Source organism: Rhamphochromis longiceps, linkage group LG12 (assembly GCF_057381845.1).
Source record: "Rhamphochromis longiceps isolate RC_006_pf linkage group LG12, R_longiceps_female_GT1.1, whole genome shotgun sequence".
In the NCBI taxonomy this organism is placed as follows: domain Eukaryota; kingdom Metazoa; phylum Chordata; class Actinopteri; order Cichliformes; family Cichlidae; genus Rhamphochromis; species Rhamphochromis longiceps.
The window spans coordinates 16,025,096-16,050,114 of record NC_140568.1 but is presented as its reverse complement, the minus strand read 5'-3'; the positions used below and the strand labels follow the sequence as shown (position 1 = coordinate 16,050,114).

General features: G+C 40.4%; 1 protein-coding gene and 1 long non-coding RNA gene across 3 annotated transcripts in view; both read left to right on the top strand.

Moving 5' to 3' along the window:
* The window catches only part of LOC146657098 (dual specificity testis-specific protein kinase 1), a 31,875-nt gene extending 17,383 nt beyond the window's left edge, over nt 1-14,492 (top strand). For both annotated transcript variants that reach the window (XM_085424915.1, XM_085424916.1), the window contains 7 exons: nt 4,213-4,334; nt 6,271-6,319; nt 7,911-8,060; nt 11,124-11,297; nt 11,575-11,658; nt 12,197-12,283; nt 13,284-14,492. In XM_085424915.1, coding sequence (XP_085281041.1) covers nt 4,213-4,334; nt 6,271-6,319; nt 7,911-8,060; nt 11,124-11,297; nt 11,575-11,658; nt 12,197-12,283; nt 13,284-13,388 — 771 coding nt within the window. In that variant the 3' untranslated portion in view covers nt 13,389-14,492. The remainder of the gene's footprint in view (nt 1-4,212; nt 4,335-6,270; nt 6,320-7,910; nt 8,061-11,123; nt 11,298-11,574; nt 11,659-12,196; nt 12,284-13,283) is intronic.
* A 4,604-nt stretch (nt 14,493-19,096) lies between these two features.
* On the top strand, nt 19,097-22,291 carry LOC146657097 (uncharacterized). The gene is made up of 2 exons (XR_014914015.1): nt 19,097-20,006; nt 21,737-22,291. It is a non-coding gene; the product is annotated as an uncharacterized LOC146657097 (long non-coding RNA).
* The last annotated feature ends 2,728 nt before the right edge of the window (nt 22,292-25,019 follow it).

Below are 25,019 nucleotides of genomic sequence, written 5' to 3'. Positions count from 1 at the left end.
CGCTGATCGAGTCAAAACCATTGCTTTGGCCTGGTGGCCATTGTTTCTAGCACACAACAACCGGCATGTGGAAGCTAACAGAACTGAGCTTTGAAAAACCCTGTTTGTGTGTTACCAAATACCGTTTTAATATTTTTTTAGCCGAGAATGTAGTGGTTTAATCTTCATGTGTCTGGTCGGTTTGTCAAGATACAGCCTCTTTGCAAAAGTGTTTCGATGATTTCGGAGATGTCGTCCCAGTCTCACGGCAAAGCGTGGGATAGACCCGCTCGCCTCGCAAGCAATCCCACCGACAAAGCGCAGGCCCCGGTACACAGCTGTAGTAACCCCCGCTGACTTCTTTTACTGAGGTTATATTTATCGGTGTTTTATTTCCTGATGTTCTTATGTGTCCTACGTGTTTCAGTCGCCAATTCTGAATTATAACTAACATTAAAAACATGTTTAAGGAGGAGAGAGAGCAAATAAATCTGTTTAACATCTGATCTTTGGGTTTTTGTTCAGTAATCAGCGTGACCTGTGTATAAACACATAAAAGAGATAACGTTGGTGTTTCCGTCATGTAGTAACTGCTGGCTTTAACTGTACAAAGGTTGTTCGACACTATGAAACACATACAGACTTCATGATGTTCGGCTAATATTTTTATTGTGAATATTAATCATGCTGACCTCGCTCTGTACACCACGCAGCGAGGTCAGCATATCCACGATATCCTCAGCTCCATGAGTTAACACAAAGTTTCCCAGCTGACTATCTAACTGCCAACTATTCCAGAGACGTGAAAATATACAGCATAAAGAAAAGTGTAAGAGACTCAGCAGCAGATTAGAATAACAGTTATACATTTAATAAATCACCAAATGAATCCAAGAAACGAGCAAACCTGTTCCGACAATTTGAATTTGTATTCCCTCAGCTGCAGACTCGCTGCTGTTTAAATGTTTGAAAAGGAAGATTAGATATAAAAAACGTCAAACATAGACTCAGTCTGCCTTCACATTTGATATGAGGCCAGCACGTATAGTGGCCTCAGCAGGCTATTACTGAAATACACATGCTATATCATAAACTATGATATAAATAGGGAGGTCCTATTAACATTTTTAGTTTTAAAGGACACCTTCCTGCCTTTAGTCTCATTCATGAGCAGTATTCGTTTTCTTCTAACATCCAGAAGTCTGCACGATGTGTTTCATAGTTTGTAACAAGCCTTTGACAGGTAAACATAACATGACCGAAAAAGCAAAAAAAAAAAAAAAAGAGAGAGAGAGAGAGAGAGAGAGAGAGAGAGAGAGAGAGAGAGAGTTGACATAAGAAGAGAAAATGCTCTCAATTATGGAGACAGGCAAATGGTTCATTTATGTTTGATGTGTGTTTATTCCTCCCTAAATATCGTCGGTGAAGTTCGCCATGCACATCAGATTTTCCTGCGCATTTTTATACCTCTGCCAACAGAGAGAGAAAAAAATCACATTCTAACAGACAGCTGGTGCTTAGAATACAGTTGAATAACTATTAAAAAACAGATGATATTTAGATGATAGTTCAGTCTAACACATGTGCCAGTGAACCATTAAACGTCTGTGAAACTATGCAGTTATGAAACGTAACTTTAACCTCAGCCAAACCGATTTGCTCAGTTGTAAATAAAACAGCGAAGTAAACGTGACCCGACAGACAGAACCTGAGTGAATGAAGTCCAGCGTTTAACCACTGAGAGCTAAAACTCAGCTGAGGTTTGAAAGCTGTGTGCTGGTGATTGGACATCAGCCGCTGATAAAGCTGGCTCGCCTATAAAGTGCTCTGTAAGGAAACAAGCTCCAGCAGCTCTGCGCTCGGGGAAAATACTATATTTACTTATCTTGTGCAGAAAAATGCGCTGACATTGCGTTATATCGAGCACCGGCTGCCCAGTTAAACTGTGACTATCACCAGGTAACTAGGCGTGTTTCTTGAATTAGCAGCAGGTGTTAAACAGCTGACAGATGAGGAGGAGGATGCATGCAGGTAAACTGAGGGTCTGCTGAGCTGATCGCTGGTTTCGTGAGAAAAATGTCAGCTCGTTCTTTATGTTACAGAAGCACAGAGACACAAGACCAGGCGGAAAGAGACGATCGTTCGGTGAAAATGAGAATCTGCGAATGCAACATGTGGAACACGGAGAGTGGAATATGTAAACAAACCGGTTAACGTACCCCCTCGGTGCACTCTGCATGCTAACTGTTAGCAGAGCTAGTGAAATCTCTGAAAACATCTGAGCACTTTTGCAAACATGTTCTATGTTGACAACCTGACCAGACATACGTCGCGACATTCGCGGCTAAAACACTGTTAAAAGTGTAGCTGGTGACAGAAAAACGGGGTATTTTAAAACTACACCACCACCATTGCTGCTTGTGATTTGATCTGCATTCTGGGATAACTGGCTGCCCCAAGTCTACACAAGCAATCGATTATCTAGGATCGACCTGTTTTGACTTACTTTGCACGGCAACCAATCAAATGTTAGAGAAGCTGCATGGGCAGCGTTAACCCCGCCCCCTGAGTTTGATGGGTGAGGCTGACAGATAAAATTATTTCATGACGAGAGCCAGGCGTCAGGACTGCCAAAATGAAATAAATAAATATATCATTAAATAATTAATTAAATGTGTCAATAATTAATTAAATGTGTCAATAATTAATTAAAATGTGAAATACATAAATAATTAATTAAATGTGTCAATAATTAATTAAAATGTGAAATACATAAATAATTAATTAAATGTGTCAATAATTAATTAATTACATGTGTCATAACTATTTATTTAATTAATTAATTCCAATTTTAATTAATTATTGCCACATTTAATTAATTATTTAATGGTGTATTTAATTAATTCATTATGGCAGTCCTGGCGTTCCATAGTTTGTGGTCAACCGTGTAAATCGTTCAAATAGCTCTCTGTGGCTTTGGAGATGCCAATGATGGAGTAAGACTATTACCTCTTAGAAAAAAATTGAAAGTATAAAACGTGCGTAAGTTTTGCTAATATAAAAACAAATAAAGATTAAAAAAGTCAATCACAGTACAGTTGTGATTGATAAACTATCCATAGATGCCTTTTTTGTACCAAACAGTGAGCAAGTGTTTTAATATTAGAAAATTGGGTATTTTAACATGACAGTCTATGGGGATTAACTCTCTTTTGGAGCAATCCTCAATGGCCATTAGAGGAACTGCAGTTTTTTGCACTTCTATATTTGCCTGATTCTTTTCAGCTGCTGGGATTACTCAGGCTACGTTCACACTGCAGGCGAAAGCGCATCAAATCCGACTTTTTTGACTATGCGACCCATATCCGATCATGGTATGACAGTGTGGACAGCACAAATCCGATATTTTCAAATCCGACCTGGGTCACTTTTGTATGTGGTACTGAATCCGATACATATCTGATGTTTTAGAAAGCGACTGCTGTTTGAATGGTTATGTCGCATTAAATCCGTCTTTTACGTCACTGACACAAGACAGACGCCAATTATCAGCGCCGGAGAAGCGCCCGAGAAGACATCGTGAATGCTTCCTGGCCATCCAGTGAAACTGTTGGGAAGACAACGTTGGAGAAACGTGAACATTTTATTTGTACTGTATAATCTGCAGATTCTGACAGAAATCTGCAACTATCCTTTGAAGCGCCGCTCCTCTCTAAAACAGGCCATATGAAAATAACAAAATAACTTTATAACTTAAAGCAAAATTGGGAAACGTAAAGTCCAAAACAAGTCTTTATATTAAGGCCATCAGTCAAACAATACTGTTTGGTCTGGGTCTAAACAGAGTGCGTTGTGTGTGACGTCTTCTTTTGCGCATGCGTGGCGCTTTGAGGGTTCACACTAGAGCGCGTTTGCTGTCACATTTTATTTGTAGTGTGAACAAGCAGACAAAAAAAATCAGATTTGATCAAAAAATCGGAATTGAGCTTTAAAACCTGCAGTGTGAACGTAGCCTTGGTTTACTCACTTTGATTTAGTTGTGCTACTGTCATTATCTACTGATGTGTTTGGTTTTATGTATTATCCTTTTTGCTGATGTGAACATGTTGGCAGCTGTGGATAAGTTATGCAGCGACAGCAGCTGTCACAGTATCCCCACTGTATCGCTTCTGGCCTCAGCATCTATAACCACCACTTCTTCCACTCCTGCTAACGGCCACCACTATCCTTTAGGTGATGCACAGGACCAATCGAAAAGTGATGGTAGTGAAGATCTACAAAAACGATGTGGACCAAGACAGCATTGTACGAGAGATCAGCCTGCTGCAGAAGCTCTCCCACCCCAACATTGTCAGGTAACAGCCCTCCCGTATCACCTGCATGCTGTACTCCTATTGTGGTGGTTAATCTAGCAGGCTCTGCTCTGCTCTGCTAAAAGCAAAAGAAAACGCTTGAGGATTTCCCTCCCAACACATGCAATCTCTCCTCTCTGTCTCACCAGGCTCTACACCCTCCCACTCATCACTCTTTTCTCCATCACAGCTTCACAGTCTGTAAATTGGGTAGCAGGATTGATGGCAGTTGTAGTTATTGTGCAATGGCAATACCTTTACACATATTTATATTTAGTAGTACTAAACAGTTTTAAAGGGTTCACAGTGTTATGGTAATTTTGTTGACAATTACTGAAAAAATGGACTCCCAGGGCATCGTGTACAATAAACAAAGGCAGGCAAATATACAACACTTCCATATATGCACAAAATCCGAATATCTGTTTTCTCATCAGGAATATTTGTCAAAATGCACACCCACTCATCACTGTTATATAATAACCTTCATATGGTACCAGTTAAGTATTAATGTAATGCTTTTTTCCCCCTTGGGATTTCAAAATAAACAAACACAAGTATCCATTTTGCAAAAGTGAGGTAGGTTTGATGGGCTCCCTTGGGCTGCAGATTGCCAAATTAACATTAGATGAGCTGGAAGATGTCCTGGATTTGTTCACAGCTTTAACAGTGATTATATTTCCAAGTGGCCAAAAACAACCAGGCAATTCTAGCTGGCAAACTTTGATAAGAAATCTGCTGTTTTTCTTTTGCTTATGGTAGTATAAAAAATGATGCTGGTGCATGGCCGTTGAAAGATACACAGAGCAGGGATTGTGAGCATAGTAGCAGAACTAAATATAATTGGTACATGTGATCTGAACTAACAAGAGGAAGAGAGAAAAATCACTTGTAGTCATTTAACTAGCTTTGTTTCTGAATATAAACTACTTCACTTGGAAGTTGGTAGTTTGGTAGCATGGTGTGTAGCCTTATGTATGTAAATGAGACCCTGGTGCTTTTATTTGCAGCAGTGGCATAAGGTGCAAAGCCAGGCAGACTTAATGTTTGCCTAAGCAATTGCACTTTAGCCATTTAGCAAGGTCAAAGTGGTAAGGTTATCAAAGAGTAGCTCATTATCGTACAGCCAGCTGTGATGACAGCAGTACCTTGCACGCACCGATCTGTGTAAGCTAAAGTCAAAAAGATATACGAGTGATATTTCTTGGAGTTATCAAAGACGTCGACCGTTTGTGTGAATCAATTAATAAACAGGGCCTTATTTTAATTGTTCCTAAATTTATTATGTAAGTTCAGTTAAGTTCATTTAAGGTCACTTTACAGATGGGCAGGACTGATCATGTACAAGCTGCCTAGTTCCTCCTAATGTTATAATTTTATTATTAGCCATAGCTGGTAATATACTTCTTACATGGCTTAATGGCTCATAGTTAAACAGTTAACATTTGTGCCTCCAGATTAACATTTATGACTGTTTAATACTTCAATGTTGTCGATACAGGGGCTTTACTGACCTTGTGAAATTAATTGAAGTGTACATTGGTGTAAACAACAACTACATGCTACTGACGAGGGGAGAGGCTGTGTGTGCATGTCTGTCTGTAGCTCTGCTGTTTGAAGTTGTGTGAAGGTGGCACTGTTGGTATCAGTATTGTTGCAAATGAGATTATCTACTCTACCTTACTATATACACTATCAAATCCATAAAGGAAAGGATATGGCATTCTTTATTTTCCTATTGATACCATGTTTTTTTGTATTTTCATCAAATTTGTTAACAGTTTCGGCTACAAACAAGATTCTAAAAATTTACCACCAAAAATCTTCTTGTAATGTAGACATTGTTCCCTCTGGTTTGAGTGGCATTTCCATAAACTTCCATACACTTTATTTCAATAACAAGACAAACAATTGATTAACACAGCTCTGCTTATTCCAGGTATTTGGGAATATGTGTGAAAGAAGACAAACTCTATCCAATCTTAGAGGTGAGTTCCACTCATTTTTCGCCTATTGTGAGTCATTGTTAAGGTGTATACCTGCAGGCTGGCTCTGTTAACACAACAAATAACACTGATATGAACTGAGAGTGATAATGAAATGGTGAAAGAGTTCATAGGTAACCAAACTGGGTTTGCTGCTATCACGCTGACAAATTACATCTCCTCAGTTTCTTGTTTCAAGAAGAAATTGATTATTGATTATTGATTAAAAAAAATCTTTTCATTTTAGAATGAATAGCCATTTATTTTTATGGGATTTTTTTTTACTACGACATTTTATAGTATGCCATTGTTCTACACAGATAACAGGGCGGTGAAAGCAACAAAAGCCATGTACTGCCACAGTAATCTAAGAATTATTTTAAATGCTTGAAGACACAGTATCTATGTGGGCAACAATGTATGATAGCATGTTTTTATAACAAGTCTTCTTGACTGTTTAGAAAAGTTGGACTTCGCCACTGTTCTACACGTAGCTTTAGTGACAACTGCCTCGAGCCTTCCATCGTGTTTATTTTTTAAATAATATTTGAATAATTGGATATTTTGGTAAGGGCTGTAATGCCATCACTTGCTAGATAGCTTAGTTAGCAAGTTGATCTGCTATTCCCTGTAATATTATAGGTGATGTAAATTTTGACTAGCAAACAACAAAAATAGGCTTAAAAATAATTTAGCTTACAAAATAGAAGTAGTGGCTTCAGTGTTCGTGTCTTTGAGGATAACTGAACAACAACAAAAACAACACCTCAAAGCGACCATGCCGTAAATAAATATAATTTTAGGTCTTGATATAATTTACGTTGTTATACTCATTGAATTTTATATTTAATTACATTCATATAAATTGATAAAGACCAAAGCTAATTTTTGTATCAAACTTTATTTTTGCCATCAATCTGACCATGTTAACTTTTTAGCACGTCCAAATTTGCTTTCTCTCTTTCTTCTTATTTTACAGCTTAATACCTCCCCAAAAGAACTTTTAAATTTATTGTTAAAATTTTTATTAAAATAAAAAATGATTAAATAGAAAAAAAGTAAATTAAAAATGTGCTGCATAACAAGAAAGCTCTCCTTTTACATTGTCAAGTCAAGTCAAGTCAAGTCAAGAAAGCCTTTATTTGTCACATGCAAGTTGCCCTGCAGCGAAATGGGACCCCCCCCCCCCCCCCCCCCCCCCCAACCTTACATACACAACACAGACATCACATGGGGAGACAGGTCGGAGACCGGTAGTATTATGGAAAAACACTGAAATGTACAATACAATGGGCAAGACGAGGAGGGGAAAAAAAGAGACCTCTTCTCATGCATGAGAACAGAAAACAAAAAAAAGAGCACATAAATGTCCACATCACAACATCATGAAACACGTGACAAGTAACAGGGGTGGGTAAGGGGTGGGAAGTAAGCCGATCCAGACACAGCCATTGGAATAAACTAATTTGTCTAATTTATTTTACAATAATGTGAAAATGATTTTATTTTTTGAAGACAGTTTCTTGTTACAAGAAAAACCTTTTAATAGAAAAAAGTGAAAAATAAATCTTCATGTATTTCCTGGATGTTTCAGTATGTAAACGGTGGCTGTCTGGAAGAGCTTCTGGCCAGGAAAGACGTTCCCTTGTGCTGGAGAGAGAAGGTGGACTTGGCCTGTGATATAAGCAGAGGAATGATCTACCTGCATTACAAAAACATTTATCACAGAGACCTCAATTCTAAGGTGAGGCACACAATTAAACTGATTTGCTTTGATTTGGATTGATTTGTTTGTTTTTGTGTTTGTTCATATTTTAACTGCACTTTTTTTTTTATTAATAAACTGCTCAGGTTAAATAATTTTCAGTCCAGAATAGAAACCTGTGATCTCCTAGTTTCAGTTAAATGAGCACACCCTGACATCCTTTCTAGGCCGCTCTGTAACAATCACGAGGCCTTGCTGAGAAGCTGGTGTGTAGGTATGCTTGTGTGCGTAGGTGCTGTCCCTCCTCCAGTTGCCAGGCTTCCCTGAAGAAGCAGTCAGTAATGCGGAGTCACAACATGATGACAGTCACTATTATCGTGTAAAGAGGTTGTTGCTATGTAAGTGCTGTTGCTGCACGTATAACTGCTGCTGGGACTCCCCCACCCTTACCCCACGCATGTTACCCTGAGGCTACTCTTTTGGCTCTGTCCTCGTGTTTTTTGTCAGGCTTTGTTGGATTTACGTCACAGAAACCTGATGGATGCATCCATGATGTTGGATCAACGTGGGAGAATTACAGGCTAGGCAACCACTGCTAACAGACCAATAGAGTAGCAGAAATCTTGAAACAGATGTTTAATGTCAAAAGTGATGATGAAAATGGCTAGCCTCTTTTTTTAATAAGCATTTCAGATGAATGATATTAGAGCAGATTATCTGTCATAGATGATTAAACAGTATAAACAACATATTATACTCAAATAAGTCATTTAAAAAAGTATTGCTGTATAAAATATCACAGGGTCACAAATGAGTCCACTTAAGGTCAACCTTAGGGTCACTCGAGGATTTCTGTGCAGTGTCTAATATGATGTTTGTGAGTCTGCTTTTATGTATTTTATACTGAGTGAGATGAGCTTTATGTTGCATTTAGTTTGTAATGGCTTTGGAGATTTAAGTTAGAAGACATTAAGATGACTTTAGCAGTTACCCTTAAGTGAATCCTTAGTATTGAAATGATCTGAGATATTTAGACCCTGTGTTGAATGTAAATAAACACAGAATGCAATGAGAAAATGTACCATTTCAGGAAAATATTATTCATTTTGAATTCACTGGCAGCAGGACATCTCAAAAAAAGCTGAGCTGACCCCACTGCAGTCCAGACCTTTCACCATCACAAAACATCAAAATATGACAAAAACAATGCAAGACTGTTGAGCATCCTCTGTCAGACACGAATTGGACATCATTCCTCTCCCATAAGTCCATCAGCTGGTCTCTACAAATCCCAGACATTTACAGATTGGTGTTAAAAGAAAAACAGCTACATAGAAGTAAACACAGCCACGTGGCAACTTCTTTTTAGACATGTTGCTGTCATGAAATTGAAAATGAGCAGATGTTTTTCTAAAATTTTAAATATTTTATGCTTTTCATCTTCAGTTATGAGTAAAATATGGGTTTATGAGATTTCCAAATCATTGCATTCTCTTTTTTACACTTCATGCAGCGTCCAGACATTTTCAGAATTGGTTTTGTATTTTGTAGGCTTCCTGCTTTTTGCCCCATGAATGAAATGACCAGATAGGTGTGATTTACGTGAAAATGCTAATATATTGAGACGCACCGACAGTCATTTTGTTCTATTTCAAGCCAGTGGTGATACAGTTGTTGGGTACTTAATTCCACTGCCAATACCAACATTCAGTTCAAGTGTGAATTTAAAGTAAGAAAGGCCCCGAAGTCACGTCAGATGACTTAGCTAATAGTTACTTGTAATTATTAATCTAATTAACAAGTAATTTCATTACTAACATATTAATAAATAAATATAATTATTTAAGTCTGAGATTAAATCAGAGAACTGTATGTGTGAGCTCTGAGCTGCTAGCATTAAAATAAGAAAAGTGTTTAGTAAGGTTATACTTCACATGAGAACTCTGTGCTGGCCACTAGAAAGACTGCAAGTTCATGGCAGTTTTGTGTACACTTTACAGACCAGGAAGTTCAGTTTATCTCTGTGTCTGAGTCATTTTTCCTTATGATTTGTTGACAACTTCCAAATTAAAAAATATCCACAAATATTTATGATATAAAACACATGTCGTTCAGCTTTATCTCAACTTAGGCCGCCTGGTCTGTGGTGAAAGAAGCATTTATTGAAATTAAGTTGCCAACTTGACAAATCCACTTAGGTTGGTAGATGTGTGCAGTTTGTGATGTCAGTGCTTCAGGATGTCCAAAAGGCCAGTTGCCTCCCAGATCCCCTGAACTAATCCAGTCTTTGTTAAAGTGTCTGTGAAAGTTACACTTGAATGAAAATTTTAGCTTTTTGAGTAGTTGGTCAGGTTCTTGTGTTACTGGGGATTTTCGACTTAAGTTCCCCAAATTGTTGCCTTGCTTGGCAGAGAGGTAAGGGGTTGTGGCTAAATTTAGAGCTGGAGTCTGGGACTGAAGTAGTTTTCCTCCACGTAATGTCACGTAATGACAGGCTGCTGGATGGAAATAGCTTCATGTGCAGTGGGAGCCAAATGGCAACTGTCACTTCCACACACGCCCAGCGAATCTTAAAAACAGAAGAAAATGGGTTTACATACATGCAGAGCAATGCATCAACGTTATACCTTTACATTGCAGACCTGCTGTTATTATGCAACAACAGCTCTGAGCTGCTCTCCCACTTCCTGCCTCTGATCACACTTTCTGCTCTCAGCCTCTAAACTCAAGTCTAGCAGGGTTTGTCTTTTTCCACAGTTTGCTGGTCTTATTAACATCTAAATATGAAGGAACCAGTCAGTGTGATGGAGGCTGGCCTTTGGCACACTGAATCTCTGGTCGGTCAGTTATTTAGTCGGCTGAAAAGGTGCTGCCAGCAGATCCTTTTGAATCTATTGACAAGTGAAGAGACTGTTTGTGACTGTGTGGCAGTGATTCCAGGAAACACATGCATTACACACAATAGAAGCCCAAACAAAGACTAAAGACGGTGGAAAAAACAAGTGGTTGATGGTCCTGGTTGTTCAGCCTTACACTGCCCTCTGCTGGGACAAACATCCCATTGCAGTCCTGCTCCTCAGTGTCCTCCTCGTGTATCTGTAGAACTGCCTGATCCGGGTGACGTCTCGGGGACGAGAGGCTCTGGTGACAGACTTCGGCCTGGCCAGGGAGGTGGTGGAGCTGCCAGTGAAAGACACCGGCAGGAAACTCTCTCTGGTGGGCTCGGCTTTCTGGATGGCCCCCGAAATGCTCCGAGGAGAGCCATATGACCGCAAGGTAACAGTCCTGTTTCTCGTATCAGCATGTGTTACACACAATAAGTATTTTTGCTGTTTTTTAGCATTACATTTTTTCTTATATGTCAGACAGTGTATTTATTAAGATGATACAATAAAGTAATGCAGCACATTGTGGGAAGCTGCATCTTTAATGTAAAATGGCAAAAGTCAGATTTATTTATTTTATTCTTTGAAGTATTTTCTGATATGTTTTTTATGTTCTAAGAGGAAGACAAAAAAAAACCCCAATATGTTTGATGTCTGACTTATTCCAGGTGGATGTTTTCTCCTTTGGCATTGTGCTCTGTGAAATCCTGGCCAGGATCCCTGCTGACCCTGAAATACTCCCGAGAACACAGGTAGAGCTCACTGTACCACAGCAAAGACTGTGTGCTGCTGACGTGTAACGTGAATATTCACATGTGAGAGTTAGCTATTGCCCACTTTTACTAGTTAACTAGTTAAAAAGATGTCTAAACAACCCTGAGACTTGCTGAAAAAGTAGAAGAATGGAATGTCTCCAATTTAAAATGTGGATGGAGTGGATGTGTGGCTATCTGCTCACTGCTAACCATGGAGCTAATGTATTTAAAAAGAGTGTGTTAAATTAAATCGATGCGTTTAAGTTAGCTCAAACATGGTCCATGACGCGTTGACTCGTGGGCTTACCGACTTTATAGATATGTGACTGGAAGTGTGGTTGTGACAGTGACGTCTTTTAAAGCTGATGATTGGCTGAGCAGTGTAGTGCTTGGGGTTTGTGATTAACTCAAGCCAAGCTGTGAAAGATACAAACTGATGTAATTTTAGCACAACTTAGCTGACAGAACATTTTTGTATGCGCAGTGAAATATTTCTTGTTATGACACATGGACTGTTGATGTTGATGTGTTTCAGGACTACGGGCTGGATGTGAAAGCTTTCAGGGAACTGGTGACAGACTGCCCACAGCGCCTCCTGGAGTTGGCAGCCAGCTGTTGTATGGTATGTGGATCAGAGGAGATGGAAGACCTGAAAATGCTTGAAGTAAAAGTCATGATATACATTTATACTTTGAAATATTTCGTATGTTTTTCAAGTCATAAAAGGACGTCTTGCTTAGGGAGACTTTGCTTTATTTTGACTCAAAATAAATTCAAATTGAGGAGCTGATGAAAAATTGTGGATTTTCTCTTCCTGTTGTTTCCCTGTGTGCTATATTTCCATTTATTCCACAAGTTTGGAGCATTTTGCGGCACTTCAGTTTTCTGCTGTTTCTAGTGGGGACTGAGTTTCCAGCAGGTAGAATGTACTTTGGCAGGCTGCGTGATCCTCCACACTTCGGGAGTTCAGCTGCTGCCAGCAAGCTTAGTTCCAGCTATTCTGTCTTATGCTTTTGTCTCAGGAGCCAGGTTGCTGTGCTCTCTATCATTTCGCTGGCAAGCTTGATTTTGTTAGCAGGCTTTTACAACTCTCACTGGTTTGGGAATGAGATTATTCCTGTTGATCAATTTGTTGTCAGTGTGGACAGCCAGGTGCTCATACTCCTCCACCACATCAACTTCCTGCCCCAGCACAGACACCACTCATTCAGCCATCCTCTTTCTTTTGAAGCCGGCGATTCCTCCCTGACCACTCCAAAAAGTCATCCTTTTTGTACTGAGGCTGTGGTGTGTGGTGCTAGAGGCAGCAGAGGGCTGAAACTCGACATGTTAAAGAAACTTTCAGCTCATTTGCTGCCTCCAGGCTGCACCCTGGCTGTCTGTAACCAGTGATTTCTTCAGTCCACTTATTTTGCTCTGCTCGAGTTTGCCCTCCAGTCTCTTCTTTTAGGAAACCTTGTGATCGCTACAACAATCACATCAGCAAAAAGCCTCCAAGTGTCAGACATGACAGTTCTTAATACTAAGCTGTGAATATTAGGGCCTCTGTACTTTCCACCAAGGTTTTCTTATAAGTTGTGAAACTCACCTGTTTTTCTTAATTTCCTCTCTCCCAATCTAAGGTGGAGTCCTTCCGACGGCCAGCATTCACAGAGCTGTTGGATGATTTAGGAGAGGTTGCTGAGACCCTGGAACTTCCTCCCAAATCTGACGTGGATACGAGCTGAGCAGCGGATCAGGGAAGCCCAGCATTAGGACCGCAGACTGTGGGATTACTATTGCTCACTGTCTGGACAGGAAGCAGGACAGATGTGAATTAAAAAAATAAAAATTAAAAAAAAATATGGAAGTTTTTGTGGCATCAACTCTTCTCCTCTGAGGTGCTGCAGACATTCAGATCTAGATGTTTTTTCAGGGCAGTGGATGTTCCCGACTTGCCATGGACACTTTGATTTGACCCAGCAGTGTTCACATGATTATTAGTTCAACTTGTACTGTTATTGGTCTTGACTAAAAGGGCCCTCTCCTCCCACTCGACTCTGGTGTTTGTGATTTGTTTGTAACCGACGGCGCAGACCAAATCAGGCCTGTTGATATATTTTCCTCTTGTCTACTCTGCCTTTGTCGTTCCAGTAGGAAATGAGAAAGCTCTGCTCTCTATTAGGCTTTCAATAGTGACATAACTTCATACACAACGAGGATCAAAAATAGCCGTGGAAACATGATTTTAGGTTTGATTTTGAGAGTTGGTTTCATGTTAACAATTTATAGGCACGCTTACGAGTCAGTATGAGTCTAAGATATTTATTTTCATGAAAAAGTTCTTTTTATCGTATACCGAAAACTTCAAACATATCCCCTTTTTCTAGCAACAAGACTTTTTTTAAGCTTCTGGATTGTCAGGTGATTTTACAAAACAAAAAATTCCTATTTTGTTGTTATTTTGTGCAGTTACTCTGAGCTGAATGTGTGTATGTAAATAGTCAAGCTTTTCTCATTTTATTTTTTAAATCTGGCACCTTTTATGGGGTTTGACAGGGTCCATAATCTTTTCAGTTTAATCTGTTCTGGTTTTGTGTGTGGTCTCAAAAACTTTTAGGCAGCTACACTACCAACTCTTTTGGTTTCTTATCCTTTAAAAAATATATTTTCTGCCTTTTTTTTGATGAAAAATAAAACTTTTATTTCTTGTTTAGCAGTATAGCTTTCTAGATTTGAAAGTATAAATATTCATCTGCTTTCAGAAGTTTCTGATTGATCCTTCCAGTATGGGAAACAAATGGAACCATTTTCATTTGAACTACTTAAATAAACATGGAAAATAAACTTTACTTGTGTCTTGTGGTCCCTCTCATTTGCTCCGCCTCTCCGTGTATGTACATGAAGCAATGCCTTTATTGAAGGGAGATTCTGTCATACTCTATAAGGAAGGATGATGAGGCTGATCTAGCAGAGCTGTTTCACTTTCCTTTAATGAAAAGTGTGAAGAGGTTGGCTGCAGTTCTGATGGGGATGCAGCAGAGGGTGCACATGAGCTAGAACTCAATGAATGGACCTAAAATCAGCTCAGTTTAGAAGAAAAAGCCCACATTTGATTTTAGCCGTCTTAAGTACAGAATTCTAATAAAGCTCAAGGTGCTGTGACATCCCAATTATTGCCTGATTCAGTCCTGGACTGGTATTTGTAGTTGTTTAGTCCTGTGAAAAGCTAAACACGCCCTGTATCGATAGATTGTAGAATAACAAAATTCACAAGAGTTCCCACCCTCTAGAGTTGGAAGTCACCATACTCTGACACCACTGCCAACAACAGTCCTATAACTTACAAAACATTACTCTAGAAGCTGATCTGAGGTCAGTTTGCTGGGACATCCACTCCTGGGATGAATGTGTGTCAACACACAGCTGAATAGTCCAAACCAAACCGTCAAAACAAAACTGCTTTCACAGAGGTGCTCACACTTGCTCACGTTCAATTCATCAAGTGCATTTGATTAGAAGGACCTGGCTGCTACTTACCCACTTAATTTCCATGGAAACAAAGGCTGTTCTTAGTTTCACATAGAGATATATAAGCAATTCTGTGTGACTGTGTGTTTTGCATGTATCCTTGTGCATCTTTGTTTTCCCTGTTGTTGAAGATAGACTTTTTAATACTTTATAGGCAAAGAAAAACAATAGGAAAAAAGAAACAAACTCTTCCTCTAATGCCCTGTGTTGCTATGCATCTGTGATGTGCGGTGTATTCTTGGACTAACTTTCTGATAAATGTCTTCTGATGGCCACTGTCACATGCTGAGAACAGCCTGTAGTTTATTTGTTGAACAGAGGAGCCTGGTACGAGGATAGACTGATAAATGCAACACCGATGAGTCAGCTGGAACAGGAACCAGAGGGGAGCCTTTAATGGGAATATGATGTAAAACAGTATCCGTCTAGCCTTGAAAAGTGGAATGAAGTCACTGTCCAAGTTTCCCCTGGCTGTTGCAAAGCCTGAATGGTTTTCCCCCATTAATGTTCCTTTGCAGATTACACTGTCAGAGTGCAGCAAGTACAGGAGCAGTGAAGTCGAGGCAAAAGGGTTCTAAGTTTGAAGGCCTTAAGATAAGAGATAAGATAAGATAAGATAGAACTTTATTAATCCCTCGGGTGGGTTCCTCTGGGAAATTCGACTTCCAAAAAAAGCACAGCAACGACCGAAGTTACAGTTACAGAATTGTTATATATATATATACACACACACACACACACACACACACACACACACACACACACACACACACACACACACACACACACATATAAATACAGAGACAAATATAAATAAAATATACAAAGGGGATAAATAGAATAAATAGGAATAAAAAATAAAAATACAAGTGAATTGCACATTTCAAGTATTGAGTCTATTGCACTGTTGACTATTTACAAAAAGTATTGCACAAGGTATTGTACAGTGAGGTGAAGAGGCACTACAGCTTAGTTGTTCCCCCCTCCTTTGTCCTCCTGTTTCCCCTCCCTCTCCCCTCCAGAGAGGAGTTAAACAGTCTGATGGCGTGTGGGACAAAGGAGTTTTTAAGTCTGTTAGTTCTTGTCTTGGGGAGAAGCAACCTGTCACTGAACAGACTCTTCTGATTGTTTATGGCCGTGTGCAGAGGATGCCCAGCATTGTTCATAATGTCCATCAGTTTCTTTAATGTCCTTTTCTCTGCCACTGTCACCAGAGTGTCCAGCTTCATGCCGACCACAGAGCCCTTCCTGATCAGTTTCTCCAGCCTGGATGAGTCCCTCTTTGCTGTGCTGCTCCCCCAGCACACCACAGCATAGAAAAGTACTCCAGCAACCACTGACTGGTAAAACATCCTCAGGAGCTTCCTGCAGATGTTAAAAGACCTCAGCCTCCTGAGGAAGTACAGTCGGCTTTGGGCTTTTTTATACAGGTGCTCTGTGTTGCATGACCAGTCCAGTTTATTGTCCACCCACAGCCCGAGGTACTTGTACTTGTTGACCACCTCCACCTCCTCCCCCTCTATCTGAACCGGCAGTGGACCTTCTCTGGACCTCCCGAAGTCCACAACCAGTTCCTTAGTCTTTGAGGTGTTGAGTTGCAGGTGGTTTGTGTGACTCCATGCGACAAAGTTCCTCACCAGACTTCTGTACTCCTCTTCCTGATCATCCCAGATACACCCCATGATGGCTGTGTCGTCTGCAAACTTCTGAATGTGGCATAATTCAGAGTTGTAGCAGAAGTCAGAGGTGTACAGGGTGAAGAGAAGAGGGGACAGCACAGTTCCCTGTGGTGCTCCTGTGCTGCTGACCACAGTGTCAGACATGATATCCTTCAGCCTGACGTACTGTGGTCTGTCGGTGAGGTAGTCGGAGATCCAAGCCACCAGGCAGGGGTCCACCTCCATCCTGTTCAGTTTTTCCTGAAGCATACAGGGCCGGATGGTATTAAAGGCACTGGAAAAGTCAAGAAACAGGATCCTGACCGTGCCTTTTCCCCCATCCAGGTGTGAGTGGGCTCTGTGTAGGAGGTACAGGATGGCATCCTCCACTCCGACACCCGCCTTGTATGCAAACTGTAGTGGGTCCTGGGCATGTTGTACCTGTGGTCGGAGGAGGTTGAGGAAGAGCCGCTCTAGAGTCTTCATAAGATGTGACGTCAGTGCCACCGGTCGGAAGTCATTCAGCTCATTGGGCCGGTTCTTTTTGGGGACCGGGACGATGCAGGATGTCTTCCAGGGGGCGGGCACTCTCCCCAGTCGCAGACTGAGGTTGAAGACTCGTTGTAGCGGCTCCCCAAGTTCAGCAGCACACGCCTTAAGCATCCTAGGACACACCTTGTCTGGGCCTGCTGCCTTTCTGGGGCGAAGCTTCCTCAGTTGCCTCCTGACCTGATCCACTGTGACACTGGGAGATGTTTGGGAGGAGGGGAGGGGGGGAGATGTCTTGCTGCTGAGAGAGGGATTGGAGGAGGGGGGTGTCATGGTGTCAGGAAGGGGGGGAAGCGAGGGAGGCAGGAGAGTGGGGAGAGGACTCTGTAGTGAAGGTGAGGGTGAGGGTGGGGGGGGGTTGTGGGCTGGTCAAACCTGTTGAAGAAGTTGTTGAGTTCGTTTGCCTTCTCCACAGTCCCCCCCACTGTGCTTTTCTTGGTGTTGTGGCCTGTGATGGTTTTCACACCATTCCAGACCTCCCTCATATTGTTCCTCTCCAACTTCTGCTCCACCTTCCTCCTGTAGGTGTCCTTTGCTTCCCTCAGGCAGCGTTTCACCTCCCGCTGTGCTGCTTTCATCTCCTCCTTCACTTTGCTCCTGAAAGCCTTCTTCTTCATGTTGAGGACAGCTTTGACTTCCTGTGTTACCCACGGTTTGTTATTAGGATAACACCGTACCGTCTTAGCAGGGGCGACTGTGTCCACACAAAAGTTGAGGTAGTCTGTAAGACAGTGTGTCGCCCCCTCTATGTCCTCACCATGTGGGCTCAGGAGCACATCCCAGTCTGTGGTGTCATAACAGTCCCTCAGAGCATCCTCCTTTTCTGGGGTCCATCTCCGGATGGAGCGCGTTGTGACAGGCTGCCTTTGGACGAGGGGTGTGTATTGTGTATTGCCTTGTAGGCAAACCAGACACAAGTTATAAAACGTGATGAATTACTTATTAGCTGAATATAAATGATTGTCACACAGACCTCACCTGAACCTGAAAAGGCATTCACAAAACAGCAGGGAAAATGTATCCTCTACAAATAATACATGTTTGTGTTGGGACATACCCTGCTCTGGAGGAGGTTATTTTCCAGACTTCAAAATAGGAGTTAACCCTGAAGTTACATGGATAAGATCAAATCCTACTTTGTACCTTAAGGGGTTACAATAAAGGTTATCGTCTAGTCATAATGTGTCCTTAAAAACACGATTTGTTCATGTTGATAATCTAGTGGTTGTGATTATTAACAGTACAGAATATAGATAAAAGTTGGATATAGCGTGTCTGTAAGGCTCCAATTGGTCTCATTGTAAACCATGGTGCTTTTGAACTCTTGCCATCTTGGTGTTTTGAAACTAGATGTTATGAACGAGCAGATCAGGTGGGGAATTCACATCCACATTCAGCAACACTTGACAGTTCTTTTTTCTGAAACTTGGAATGACCAAAATTTACTAAATTTCAATAGCAGTAGTGAATCTTGCCCTCACTGTTCATTTCTGCCATTTATGACTGACATGCAAAGACATACAGTATGGGTCATTTTATTTCTGCTTTGAAGCTCTCGATTACATAAACCAGAATCTTAACTCATACTCCTCTTTAATTCTTTCCAAGTGAAGATCTAACAAACACGCTGCTTTTATGTTGATTGCTCGAGCACTTTCTACCATCCTGTGAGCTCTTGACCATGTTAATTGTGAGTGTTTGAAGCGAGGCTTTCCAGCATAATCAGTGTTGAAACATAATACAAATAATTCCAATTAATGGACCAAAGCAAAGCTTCCCTTTGAGGTGTTGTGAAAGACACGCTTGTTTTCTCCTGCCTCTCAGGACTGCATAGTCATTCATTGGCTTTATTTTTAGTGCTAAGCTGATATGAACACACCGTGCAAACACATCAAAAGATCATGAAAGATTGAGTGGCTCCTTTCAGGGTTTTAAAAACACGCTCCATCTGCCCTCACCTTCGCTCCCCAACATCAGAATATAAACAAAAGGCTTGATGAGAATGAATTATGTATCACTGATCTGTTTTCTACGGTGGCTGGGAAGTGCAAATCGCAACAAATTAAAAAACCGCAACAAATAAAAAACAAACCACAACAAAATACAAAAAGCCCACAACAAAATACAAAAAGCCCACAACAAATTACAAAAAGCCCACAACAAAATACAAAAAGCCCACAACAAATTACAAAAAGCCCACAACAAATTACAAAAAGCCCACAACAAATTAAAAATCCTTGACGGAAAGGGATTGTCTGAAATACCGGAAGTGACACAAGCGTTATGTCACGAGAGGGGGCGTGGTCAGGGTTTCTGGTTGAGGCGCCACATTTCTGGGCCGAACAAAGCGCTAGCGAAAGAGCGAAAGTACACGGATAACACCAGCTATGGTTCGTACTTGCTGTGCGGTCGGTTGTAAAGTTAGATCGCACGACCGGCAAGGGAATAAGGTTGAAAATGGTTTATCTTTTCATTCTTTCCCCACCTGGAAGCAACATGAGGCAGCTCATGTATCGGATGTTACCAAACGAATGCGTCTAGTCTGGATAGCAGCTGTGAGATGAGCTGATATCCAGTTCTCTTCCATCTCCAAATATCTGTTGGTGTGCTCCAGACATTTTCATTCCCGTAAGTTATAGATATGTTCATATCACTCTTTATCCGGTCTTTAAGTCTGACGTCACTAGCATGGGCTCAAACGCTGCTGCAGGTCCATAAATCACAGGATCACTGTGGCATCACTGAGAGTTGAAAAACTGTCTAAAGTCTTTCATCTGTAATAAAATGATCAGCGTTCTGCTCTACCATGTGTAACAATTGAGTTTAACATCCAGGCATCCATGAAAACGAAACGGAATATATGACATTTAACAGAGTTAGAAATTAGCAGGAAGTTAGCTCGCTAGCTTCCATCTAAATGAGGGATTTTGGAAACAAATTCAAACGTACAACTCTGCTATCACTTCCAACATAAATGAAGACAGAAAACTAAACAGCAGTGACGTTTGTAGGGCACTGTGAGTAAAATGCGTTTGATTTCCTCCCGAACATTCAAATTAGTGCAATCATAAATTCATTCATGAGGTGCAAATTAGAGTGAGAACACGTGGAGGCTCTGGCTACGTTCACACTGCACGCGAAAACGCATCAAATCCGACTTTTTTGACCGTATGCGACCCATATCCAATCATGGTATGACGGTGTAAAAACAGCACAAATCCGATATTTTCAAATCCGATCTGGGTCACTTTCGTATGTGGTACTTAATCCGATACATATCTGATGTTTTAGAAAGCAACTGCTGTTTGAATGGTCATGTCGCATTAAATCCGTCTTTTATTTCACTGACACAAAACATATGCCAATTATCAGCGCTGGAGAAGACATTGAGAACACATGAGCGCTTCGTGTGCATCCCGTGCAGATGTTAGTGAAACTGTTGGGAAGACAACGTGAACATTTTATTTGTACTGTATAATCTGCAGATTCTGACAGAAATCTGCAACTATCCTTTGAAGCACCGCTCCTCTCTAAAACAACAATAAGGATCATTATTAGGCCATATGTAAATAACAAAATAAAGCAAAATTGGACAACGTAAAGTCTGAAACAAGTCTTTATATTAAGGGCCATCAGTCAAACAATACTGTTTGGTCTAAACAGAGCGCGTTGTGTGTGACGTCTTCTTTTGCGCATGCGGGCCACTTTGAGGGTTCACAAAGGACTGCGTTTGCTGTCACATTTTATTTGTAGTGTGAACAAGCAGACACAAAATCAGATTTAAATTAAAAAAAAAAAAATCGGAATTGAGCATTAAGACCTGCAGTGTGAACGTAGCCATAGTGAGTTCAGTGCATTGATGTGACATTGTCCTGAAGGATTTAGTTATTCTCAATGGTTAAAGAAATTGCAATTATTTATTCATATTTATTATAAATAATCCTAATTATATATCTTGCTTCCATGTTTGTGTCCTGTGTCACAAAAAATATTTTTTTTACTATAATACATTGATTAATGACCTGCAGAATCTCCTTATCATATTACGTGTCCATAATTGTCACCTAAAGTCAAACTTTATGCTTTCTCCATCTTGAAAGTGATGACATCCTTGCATTACATACTTTAGGTTCATTTTCTGAAGGCAGGTTTCTGAAAGAGAACAGGCAGATTTGGAATATAACATGCAGCGTTCTATAGATGGATACATAAAAAAATGGAAAATTACATGTATGTGCTAACTTTCTAAATACTTTGTTACATTTATGATAAAATGGATTTGAAAGTAGATAAAACAAATTTATGTCGGCCTTGGCTCATTAGAGTCCTTGTCTTTAAATTAACTTTGTATGTTTCAGGTACTGCACTCTCAAAGACTGAATGAACCAGCATTGGGTCATTGTGAGCATCACAAGGAAGGTTGAAGCCGCCCACTGCACCTGTATGGCCGGAGTCCTGGAGACCTGCATCCATGGCGCTGCTCTTCTGTTTAATGTAGAAGCAACAGTGCAGATCTGTGGCACAAGGACTGTTACAGATGAACCTGCATACTGGGGTTTTCTGGGTAATATGACCAAGATACAGCCAGAGGTTGGCCATAAGATAGACTTCTCCTCTTCAGCTGCCCAAAAACTGCTCTCAATCAAAACATAAACAGACCATCCGTATTGACAGGTAAAAGGAGCCGTCCTCAAAAAAGAAAAATCCCACCTGCTACTGTGGAGGAGTTGTCACTGCTATTGGAATCTTTGCTGGAACACAGTAAAGCTGTGGGTTGTGGGAATGACCCATAATGTTTTATATAAGGGTCTAGATTTATGCCTGAAGTGCACTGCCGTGTAAATAATTTGCATTTACTGAATATGTACTGACTGAGTACCACTGTTCAAAAGTTGAATAAAGAAACAAACTAAGTTTTGCTCTTTTTTTTTATTAAAACCACCTTACAGAACATCACATCAGTTACAATGTAGAATCCATGTCATAGTTTATAAAGGACAAAATGTTTACACAAAATCATGACAGCATTTACACGATATCACCCACTACTAACGTTACTTTATTTACTATCAATTACTTCAATTTATGTTCTGAAAAATTACCGCTATTTATACAGCACAAGACTAAAGAATATTTAACAGGAGCAAGTTTCATTTTCCCCTGGTTTTACTACCACACTGTTCACCAAAACGGCAGCAAACCTTCACCATCTTATCCAGAAGGGTCACCTCTTCACCCTCACATGGAAGAAGTAATCTGATTGGCATGGTGGTATGTTTGAAGCAGGTCCCTTGAGTAGCGCTAGAACTCAGTCACGATGTTTCATCCATTTGCTGTAATAATGCCAAATAATTAGTAACTCTATAAATAGAAGGTAGTTCTGCAAAATGACTCAGTAGGATGTTTTTTTCTAATTTTCTATGACCTCAGAGTGCATCGAAAATAAAACTAATAGGCTATAAAGATATGAACATATCTATAACTTACCGGAATGAAAATGTCTGGAGCACCAACAGATATTTGGAGATGGAAGAGAACTGGATATCAGCTCATCTCACAGCTGCTATCCAGGCTAGACGCCTTCGTTTGGTAACATCCGATACATGAGCTGCCTCATGTTGCTTCCAGGTGGGGAAAGAATGAAAAGATAAACCATTTTCAACCTTATTCCCTTGCCGGTTGTGCGATCTAACTTTACAACCGACCGCACAGCAAGTACGAACCATAGCTGGTGTTATCCGTGTACTTTCGCTCTTTCGCTAGCGCTTTGTTCGGCCCAGAAATGTGGCGCCTCAACCAAAAACCCTGACCACGCCCCCTCTCGTGACATAACGCTTGTGTCACTTCCGGTATTTCAGACAATCCCTTTCCGTCAAGGATTTTTAATTTGTTGTGGGCTTTTTGTATTTTGTTGTGGGCTTTTTGTAATTTGTTGTGGGCTTTTTGTAATTTGTTGTGGGCTTTTTGTATTTTGTTGTGGGCTTTTTGTAATTTGTTGTGGGCTTTTTGTATTTTGTTGTGGGCTTTTTGTAATTTGTTGTGGGCTTTTTGTATTTTGTTGTGGTTTGTTTTTGATTTGTTGCGGTTTTTTAATTTGTTGCGATTTTCACTTCCCAGCCACCGTAGTTTTCTTTGTATGGGTGTGTTTAATTTGAGGAGAATGATTGGCTATGTAAGGTCAGACAGAAGAAGCGTGCTAGACGGTGGGTTTCGTAATGTAATCTAACTACTTTTTCATGGCTTACACACACACACACACACACACACACACACACACACACACACACACACACACACTTGTTAAATGGACTGGTTCTTATATAGTGCTTTTCTACTCTATCTGAGCACTCAAAGCACTTCATACAACTTATTAATTCACCCAATCACACCAGCACTGTTTCTAAGCTGTTAGTGCCTATCTAACATTCATACATGCATCCACACTTCAATAGATGCATCGGAGAGCAACATGGAGTTAGTATCTTGCCCAATGATGTTTGGCATGCAGACCAGGGGGAAGCCAGGAATCAAACCACCAACTTTCCAATCAGTGGATGACCTGCTCTACTGCCTGAGCTACAGCCACTATACACTATATTTATTTCTAAATAAATATATAGTAACATATTTAACCTCATACAACTAATAAAGTGCCAATGTCCACAGTCCTAGAAGAGAAAGCTGAGCCTTTAATTTGGAAATAAAGCCCATGAGGCTCAATCTGTGACCTGTGAAGAGATGGTGAAGGGTGTGGATGTGCCCTTAAGGTTCTAACTTTCCACTCTGGTTACTAGCTTCAGACAGTGGAAGGTCAATGGAAAACACCCTCCACTGAATGCCACAGACAATAAAAAAGAAAAGCATTTTAAGAGCTTATAGTGGTAAAAATGCCGTCTGTTAGGTTTAAGTGGGAACCTCTGTTGCCAAAAATGAAGCTAACATGTAACAACACTTTAACAGTCACATGAGGCTGTCTTCAAAAGTAAAGCAATCCCCATCATCTTGTTAAGTGATGATGTAACAATCCCATTTCTGGAATCAAACATCTGTTATGTTGGATGAAGCTCTCGCCTTCTTAATGCACTCGTTGGTCTCTCTAGGACATGAGCCCCAGAATCAGTTGTTATTTTAGGCCTCAGCACTATTCAAATATGTATGAATAGTGTATGGACACCAAATATTTTCTGCAAATTAAAGTGTAATGTCATTTGTCCATCTTTTATATATAGTCTATGGTTAGGTGCATAATTTACCTTTTACTTTCCCTTTTATTTGGGATAAGATTGCATGTATAATGTAAATGTGGTTAATTAGTTCGTAATGACCTGATGAGAATTAGCATTAAACTTCTGTTTAATGTCTGCTGCCAAAAGCCATGCACAGTACACAGATGCTGGTGTGCTGTTGGTGTGAACTACCCAGGCTGTCCACAGGGTGGAAGTGTTTGCTAAAGCAACAAATACTGACATTTGTTAAGTGGAAACAGTATTGTTTTAAGGAAACAAACAAACAAAGAAATATGTAGTGTACAGCAATGGGTTTGTTAAGATGACTTCAGTTTCATTTGCTCCACTAGGTTCATAATCACAGCTCAGGGGTCAAGAGTTTCAAGTCTGTCACTTGCACACTGATTGGACCTCA